The sequence below is a fragment of the Macrotis lagotis genome, chromosome 1 (genome assembly GCF_037893015.1).
Source record: "Macrotis lagotis isolate mMagLag1 chromosome 1, bilby.v1.9.chrom.fasta, whole genome shotgun sequence".
Classification (NCBI taxonomy): Eukaryota; Metazoa; Chordata; class Mammalia; order Peramelemorphia; family Peramelidae; genus Macrotis; species Macrotis lagotis.
In genome coordinates, this window is record NC_133658.1 from 193,889,017 (window position 1) to 193,898,814 (window position 9,798).

A 9,798-nucleotide genomic window follows, 5' to 3' on the forward strand; every position below is an offset into this window, starting at 1 on the left:
GCTTATTTCTTATAAAAATTTTATTACATTTTAATGTCCTTAAAAAATCTAGGGATTATTATTGAAAATTATTAAAGTGGAACAAATTGTTTTATTTTGGGCCTATATGATAGATGCTGAAAATCCACCAGTTTTTTGCACTTAACTAAGGCTTTGAAAAAATAGTATGGAAGAAAATAATTTTAAGATGATAAATTTTAGATAATAAATTAGTTTGAAACAACATCCACAATAGGAGATACAACCAAAGAAATACAACCAAAAAGGGGGAAAAAAAAAGAAAAAAAGAGAAAGGAATAAAGAAAAAAAGACAATAGAGGAAGAGAGGAAGGAAAGAAAGAAGTAATGATGGGAGAGAGTGAGTGAGGAAGGAAGGGAGGGAAGAGAAAGAAGAAATATGAAATTTTGTTTTTATCCTTGATAATTATCAGAATATTTAATCATTCTAGCTTGATTTTTCTAAGTGCTCTGAATAATAATTGTCCTATTTGGACAGCAAGATCTGTTCATCTAAATCTAGAATTGTATTCAGAAGAATTATTAAGTGATAGAATGTCATTGCTTTTCTTGAAAAATAATGCAATTGTCTCTATTTACAACATGAGGGTGAATTAATCTGATGTTTATATATGATGGTGGCATTTTCATTTTTGTTAAATATTTAACTTTCATTTTCTTTATTAATCCATTGTTAGATTACTTTAGAACATAATAAGCCATATTGAATGGCTCTAAAACATTGATTCTGCTACTTGTAGAAACTATAATAAATATATAGTAGAATTAACTGTGCCAGTAAGCCAGAATTGTTCCTACTGAGGATTAATCTTAAAGTAAGTTTCTTTCAACATCTCCTCTGTCTTCAGCATATTCTCTAGGTATTCTGCTCTGACTCAGAATCCATAAGGAAAATTGATCAAATCTTGCCTGTGATTATTAAAGCTTACTGTGGAATAGAGATAAAGCTCTTATCTTGGCAAAGGATTTACCTGAAGAAGACAGAATACAATATTTTTTTTTTTTTGGAAAAGAGATTTCCGATAGCCTATGCCCTCCATAACATCACCTCAAACTTTGGAGGCAACTCATAATAGCTGTCTGAAATAGACACTAAAATCGGGTGTTTTGGGTTTATTTTGAGCTTTGTTGGCTTTTCTTTATCATACCCTTCAGTGTTGGCTATCTGGTTTATCTCACTGTAACAGGCAAGAATTCAAAAATTAAAATGGGTTAAGGTAAGTTATGGTAGGACAAAATAAAAGTGAAAAATGAGAGGCAATTTACTGGTAATAAAGGAAGACCAAAGAAAAATTCTGAAGCATGAGGATGAACTATCAATCATAATTACATCCTTCAAGCATTCATTATCAGTTTATATTGTCTATTTTTAAAGAAATTATTCAAGATTATAATATATTTGAGAAATATTTCCTTTCAAGAAAGTTAAAAATAGATATTTTTGACTCAGAAAAAAGCTTCAGCTATCCTAAAGTCAATTATAAGATATTCCTTCACCATTAAATATGTAAACTTGAGCTCCTTTCTCTTCCTCTCAATTTTCACACCTGTCATATGAGGAAATGTCATTTTAATATCTATGGTTCAATAACTATTTCTACAAAATATAAGAAAAATACACAAAAATACCAGGCTAGAATTCTAAATTTTAAGTTACTTCATTAATAAATGCATGATTTCCTAATTTCCATTCTTATCAATTTTTTGGTTATTTAGGTTATCTGGATTTCAGCTGCCATCATCTATCGTCAGCACAGGCTCTATACTTACTCTCTGGTTCACTACAGACTTTGCTGTGAGTGCTCAAGGTTTTAAAGCCCTTTATGAAGGTAAGTTATTTATTTTTCAGTTAATTTAATGTGAGCATATTGTTTATGCTTTGTGGAATTTTGGTTTGATTGATAAATTTGGTTTTGGCTCTGAAAACTTGCTGCTTGTCTGATGAATGTCACTTTATATAAATGTTATAAAACTGAAAATGATAGTCAACAATTTCATGACTTACTGATATGACAAACATGTGGCTGTTTATTTTTCCCAAATGTTTGATTACCTAGTACAAAATCTATATTTATATCATCCATATTTTCTCTCTCAAGAAAAAAGTTTTCTGGATTTAATGGCTTTATTTTTAGAAGTAGTATTTTCAGAAGTTTTGAATACTAATTAAGAGCACACCTGGTATATGAAATGAGATCTTTTAAAAAATTATTTAAAGGTATTTTCTTGATAATGTTGAGACAATTGGCTGTGTTTTGAATGCTTAGATAGAGAAGAATGTCATTTGGACTTTTGTCAAAGTTGAATTGAATTGAGAAAAAATGACTTTGCTGGTGACTGTTGAAGTGTGATTTTTTTGACTTTCTGAATTTTTTATTTTGTTCTTAGATGATTAGAGAGATATATAGAAATGATTCAGCCCCTTAGTGACTAAGCAAACAAATAGACACACTATGACTAAAAGAAGTCACTGATGTGGCAGATGTCTGCATTATTTGAGGAAATATTCATTTTATAATTCAAAGAGCACTAAGACATAAAACAAGCATATGCTTCCCTGGCCATGGGATTATATTGGATTCCATCAATCTTCAAATTATTTTTCTATTCATATGTATATACATATACACATATGTGTATATATGTATGAATATATGTATATGCATATGTGTAGACAGACACAGATAGAGTGATAGAAGAACTAATGTTTTTATCTCCTCGGCTTTGTGTTTAATTATTTTTTTATCTAAATCATTCCAACATAATGAATGAATGTAACTTCTGTGCTAGTCATACATTCAACCTTTTGAATATATACTTTCTAATGGCTACTTAAATGGCAGCTTTTTAAATGTTGGATGCTCCCATTATATAGGCATATAAGTGTGCTCAAATGAAAATCACAGTGATATTGATTTAAAGAATATTTTCTTTGGATATATTGAGTATTTGTTCATTTAGGTAATTTTTATATATAACTACCACCAGAGCTATACCAAAAGCAAAGTGATTTAGGCTTAAAATTTCATGTAACCAACCCTAGAAGGCACTGATAATGTTTAAGTCCATCAGTAGAAGAAATAATTTCATATAAGACCTACTTCATAAAAAAAATCAGATAAAATAGGATATTCAAGATGGCCTACTTCATCCCACCATGAATCTATAATCTGCTGTTGCCCTGACTTTCACTTTTTTCCTATTAGATTGTTCCCACTTATTTACTACTATCCTTGAAAACAATTTGTATTACCCCAGATGCAAAAATTAGCTGTTTATATGACTGGATATCCCCATGTCTGAAGTGGCATGAAAAGGTTAATCTCCTTTAAGTACCTTGCTGACAACTAGGGAGTAATTGAGAAGCTGAGAAATATTGTGCTTACTATGAGATTAATAGTTACTGTTGGCTTTCAGATTTGACTATATCCATCTACTACTTTCTCTAAGTGCTAAATCTGCATAATACCTTTATCACTTAATATCACTAAACTGTCTCGAAGGCAGTCAACCTAAAATGGTTAGCTGTAAAATGTACCTTTCTGTTTTGTTTAGAGAAAAAGAAGAGCTAATGTATTAGAAATCTGTGCAATCCTCCATTAGTCTACTTAAGGTACTCAATTTACTAAGACAGAATGCATGCATTTGACTGTTTGATTCCTTGTTTCTGGAACTGACTATGGGTAACATAGATGAGGGATTGGTGATGCTGCTTGACTGTCCTTTGGGTGGAGAATTGTTGAAGACCACTGTATCCTGGATATAAGCATCTTATGACTTTCTATCAGAAAGATCATATGTCTTTAATCAGACCTAAAATGAATTATGTGTATATTATTTTTGTCACCACATATTAGGGAAAAGCATGCTGTATGTATTTATTGGGTGGCTTAATAAAAGACAAGAATTTTGGAATTGGAGCCTAGAAGATGAATTCAATTTTTTTTATATATTTTTGCAAGGCAAATAGGGTAAAGTGGCTTGCCCAGGGCCACACAGCTAGGTAATTATTAAGCATCTGCTGTCGAATTTGAACTCAGGTTCTCCTGACTCCAGGGCCAGTTCTGCATCCACTGTGCCATCTAGCTAACCTGAGTTCAACTTCTTTATCAGACACTTAATAGATATGTGGGTCACTTATGCCCAAGGAAGTACATCATGTGTTTTCTCATTCATATAATAGTAATTTGTATTTTTTCCCAAAAGTCTTTACCTAGGGATAGCTAGTTGGCACAATGGATAGAGAACTGGCCTTGGAGTTAGGAGGACTTGAGTTCAAATCTGACCTCAGACATTGAATAATTACCTAGATGTGCGACCTTGGGAAAGTCACTTAACTCCATTGCCATGCAAAGAAAAAAGTCTTTACCTAAATATAAGAATGTGTATATATAGACATAGATCACATCAGAATACATCAAATATTATCACTTAACCCCCTCATCCTCAGTTTCTTCAATTGTAAAATGGAAATAACAACACCTGCTTCTGAGTTGTTTTAAGGATCAAGTAATATATTATTTATAAAGTGGCTTGTAAAATGTCAAATGTTTTTTCTTAATAGTATTTTATTTATTTTCTAATTACCTATTAAGATAGCTTTTGATATTTGTTTCTGTGAGATTTTGAGTTCCCAAATTTTCTCCTTCCCTCCTTTTCCTCTCTGTTCTCTCCAAGCCAGCAAGCAATCTGATATAAGTTATACATGTACAATCATGTTAAATATATTTCCACATTAATTTTGTTGTGAAAGAATAGGACAAAAGAGAAAACCATAATAAAGGAAAATTTTTAAAAAGGTAAATGACATCTTAACTATTATCATTTAATTTCTAAATCAGGTTAATCTTCGTGTGAGCCACCATATTGTTCTTTAATATATAATACTGTATGTATATATATATATATACATATATTTATATCATGTATATCATATGATCTATGTCTATATCTGCATGTACATATTTATTTTTAGGTAAAGACTTGAAAACAAGTACAAATTACTATTATATGGTTGAGCAAACACATGCTGTGCTTTCATGGGGATAAGTGACTGGTTATTCGTCTCTGTTTATAAGGAACTTCTCCTTAATGGCTTTGATTTGCTTCTCCTCTGAAAGAGACCTCAAAGGAATTTTATTTGCTGTGTAGAGAATTTGAAAGAAGAAAGTAAATAGAGATTAAATTTTGAAGACAACTAAAGGAATGTGTTTCTCAAGCAGGACATAAAACTGTCTTCTAGTCAATAAGGTTAATCATCTGTCCTTTTCATTGCCTTTTTTATGTTTAATTTTCTTTTGCATTTATTTATCCTTGTATTTTATTTTGAATCACATAAATCTGGAATATCTATAATTCTGTTTCTTTTGTGAATTAACTAGTAGTTTTAGATGAAATCATTTGAGAATTATCAAAACTTTAACTATACTAATTACTAATAGCATTATTATGTAGCAGACAGTACTGTACTAAGGACAAGTGACAAAAGGAAGATTAAAAAGTCTATAAATGACATTGGTAAAATTTTAGGATTTTTATGTTGCCACATCTTAACCATGATCCTGAAAATTCTTCCAAAATTTTATTTTTTTCCCTATTTCTTTAAGGAACCTGGATATTAAATGAATTTTTATAGTTTAGATATATCTAATATTTTATAAATTTTATAAATTTATAAATTTCATAGATATTTTGAATGAAAAATCTATGAAACATTCATTTGATGATTAGAAAACAATGTCAGTGTTTCTCTCCTTTATGAAGAAATCCTCTCTCATTTAGACTCCAAAGTGCAGAAAAATAGAGACATTATCTTATAGCCCTTTGTCTTTTTTTCCTCTCCATTCTCCCTAGTAGATAAAATAAAAAAAAAAATATTAAGTAAGAACTTAGGAGATCTTTGTTGATGATTGAATTAAGAATAAGCTAAACCAAGATTACTTTGCTTTCTCTACCAAATTTGCAGGAAAGTTCAAAACAATAGAACAATCTGCACATTTAAAATTCTAAACTGCATTTTCTTAATTGACTAGAAAATATATACAGTTAATCCTTCTACAAACCAACCTTTCCCCCTAATAGTTTCAGTATATTGCAGGTCAACATAAGAAAATATAAGAGAAATATTAGGAGGCATTTTGTGGAAGTTGTAGGCAACACATCAATATGAAGAAAACGTTTGGAAACTCAAAAGTGCATAGAATGTATAGTATTATACAATATCAACATATTTTATCTTCTAATAACAAAAAATTCAAATTTCTTCTATAGTAGTAAAAGAGGGTCAAGAATTTTTACACATATTTTAGAGATGGAGGGGAGCATCCTGGCCCTAACCCCAGCAATGTTGAAGAAATTATTAAGTAAATGGCATAAAAGTAAATGATAAGTGCTTCATAGATGGATGCTATATTAATTATGTTTGAATTCTTTTTTCTTCCCTAAGTTAGTATCTGATTCAAACAATTAAATAACATTTCAATTCACCAAATATTAGACAGTTATTGTGTGCATGACCTTGTACTAGACAAGGGACATAGGATGAAAAAAACAGTCTCTTAAAAAATTTCTCTCCCACTAGGAAAGGTATGGAATGTGCTCAGATTAAAATAATACATTCTAGGGAATACTGCTGAGAGTTCAGTATTCAAAGAGCAGTATTCAGAAGATACCCAGATAGACTATTCAAGAAAAATTTTATTATTAAGAGAATAATTTTAATTGTTTATATGAGGGAAGATTTCATATAGGAACTTTCAAATATTCACTGAATCTTGATTGCAGAGGAAACAAAAATTCTTAAAAACTTAGATGAAGACAATCCAGGTCATGGTAGACAGCTTGTACTGCCAAAGAGGTTGGAAATAGAATTTCAAATTCTGGGAATAGCTGAAGGAAACAACTTTGACTAGAGTATTTAATGAATGAAGGAGGAGAATTATTCATTAAGAATGAAAATTTTTTTTTAAAGAAAGACTGTGATGTTTTAAAAAGATCTCATTTTTATTTCCTGCTTACTTACTCTTGTACTTGTTGAAAATGTCTTTTAGGAAACTTCCTTAAATTGTTCTGTGGAAAAGAGGAGATAAAATAAGTCTCCTTTTGAATAGAAAGAGAAGGTTTTAGATATGATTGCTATGGAGAGAACAATGGTATTGGTATATATTTGTTGAGTAAGTGTTGAGTCATCTATGACTTGGGAAAAATTTTTAAAAACACTTGTAATGTAAAGCTCCAGGGACTCTACATTGGAATTGTTCTATTTGTTAAACCACAAATTCAAACTTCATTTTCTATTTTTATAGACAGCATTGTTTTTGGTTGAGAATGGAGAATGATATGATTAGAGGTAGACAAATGAATTTTGTTATATGATCTGAAGCAATGTCTCCCATTTAAAAAAGGATGAACTTAAAGGATCTGATTTGTTTTCTACTTTCAGAGACAAACATCACTTAATTCAGCAAAGTGTTAGGAAGATTAACTTCGCAGTAGGGTACTTGTCAAACCTCTAAGAAATGTTCTATACATGAAACATTGTAGGAAAGGATCATAAAAGATATGACTTATCCATTAATTTTCTTTAATTTTTCAATATTTAATTCATTAAATAATTATAAAAAATTTAATCATTATTTTTAAACTTTGAGATCTGAAAATTTCCCTTACTCCTGCCTTTCTCCCATTCTTGAGAAGGCAAGCAATTTGACTTCAATTGCACATGTGAGATCATGAAAAACAATGGTGCAAAAGAGAACAAAAATTAAAACATTAAAAATGAAGAAATCTTTTTAAAAAATTTACTTCAATCTGCATTCAAAGATCATCAGTTCTCTTTCTGATTGATAGCATTTTTCATCATGCATACTTTGAGATTTCTTAAATCACAGTCTAGTTCAGAGAGTAGCCAAGCATCTTAACAATATTGGTTTACTGTGTACATTCTTCTGGTTCTACTCACTTCAGTTATTTTCAGTACAAATAAGTCTTCACAGATTTTTTTTCTTAAATCAATTTGATCATCATAATAGTATTTCATTATCATCATATTCCACAACTCATTTAGCCAATTTCCAATTGAGGGCATCTCTTCAATTTCTAGTTCTTTTCCATCATGAAAAAAGTTGAAATATATATGCATATATATACATATGTATATATATATATATATATATATATGCATAGAGAAAGACAGATGGAAAAAAGAGAAAGTAACAGAGAGAGAAAGAGAGGGAGGGAGGGAGGGAGAGGGGGAGAAAGAGAGAGAGAGAGAGAGTATAAAGCTAGATTTGTTTCCTTTTCCTTTGATCTCTGTAGTATGAAGATGTAGTGGTAGTATAGCTGGTTCTAAGGATATTCAGTGTTTAATAGCCATTTGGGTAAAATTCCAAATTATCCTCTTGAATGGTTGAATTAATTTAAAACTACCACCTGTGTATTAGTGGTTGGAATTTCCCTTATCTACTCCAGCAGTTGTAGTTTTCCTTTTTTTTTTTAACATCGACCAATCCAATAGTTATGGAGTGGTTATCAGAAATGTTTTAATTTGCATTTGTTTAATTAGTAGTAATTTAGAGTATTTTTATGAGGACATTCATAGCTTTTATTTCTTCGTCTGAAAACTACCTGTTCATATACATTGACCATATATCCACTAGGGAATGGTTCTTTTAAAAAAAAATCTTTGATTTATTTCTCTAAATTTTCCAGAAATGAACTATTTTTTGTAAATTTTCTCACCAGTTTTCTGTTTTTCTTCTAATTTGTTTTAATGAGTTTTTCTTAGGCAAAAGTATTTTAATTTCATGTAATCAAAATTATCTATTTTATTTCTCCTAATTCCTAATATCCCTTGTATGGTTCCCTTTTCTATAAATCTAACAGTTTCATTTTTCTTTGTGACAAAAAATACTTATATTATTACCATTTAGATCTAATATTGACCTTATCTTGGTTTAGAAGGTGAGATGTTGGTCTATGCCTAGTTTTAGTCAAATTTTGTCAAATGTTGAATTCTGTTGAATTAAATGTTGAAATTGTTATTTCATTTTATTGGCTCCACCTAGCTATGTGCAATTCACATTTCTCCAACTGTTTGAATATTTTTAGTTCTATGAAAACAGTTTTGTAATTAAATTCATATAATTCCTGAATTAGTCTTGGTAGATTAATTATATTATCTGCAATTATTGTAATGGAATTTCTCTTCTTATCTCTTTCTCCTGGGAGGGGGTGTTTTTGGTAGTATATAGAAATGATGATTTATATGAATATGTTTTGTATCCTAAAAGTTTGCTAAAGTTGTTGATATCTTCAATTAGAATTTTATTTAATTATCTAGGGTTCACTAAATATGCCAATATATCACTTTCAAAGGATAATGGTTTTGTTTTCATATTGTCTCTTTTTATTCCTTCAGTTTCTTTTTCTTTTTTCTATTGCTATTTCTAGCATTTCTATTCTATTACAGTCTATTACAGCATCACAAAATGGTGATGATTGACTTTTCTACTTCACCCCAATCATATTAGAAAGTTTCAAATTTATCCCTTTTATAGCTAATATATGCTTTTGATTTTAGATAGAAAACCATTGATTGTTTTTAAGAAAGGTTCCATTGATACTTATGCTTTCTAATGTTTTGAATAGGAATGAGTAAGGTAGGTTTTTCCTGCATCTATTCATATATTCATGTCATTTTGGTTATTGTCCTTGATATGGTCAATTATGCTGACAGTTTTTATTTATTTTTTAGTGTTGAATGAGCTCTACGTGTCTGCT

At 29.9% G+C, this 9,798-nt stretch overlaps 1 protein-coding gene across 1 annotated transcript in view; it reads left to right on the plus strand.

Moving 5' to 3' along the window:
* CSMD1 (CUB and Sushi multiple domains 1) overlaps positions 1-9,798 on the plus strand; it is a 2,413,561-nt gene that overhangs the window by 702,012 nt on the left and 1,701,751 nt on the right. Inside the window, exon 3 of the mRNA XM_074209535.1 lies at positions 1,735-1,847. Coding sequence (XP_074065636.1) covers positions 1,735-1,847 — 113 coding nt within the window. The remainder of the gene's footprint in view (positions 1-1,734; positions 1,848-9,798) is intronic.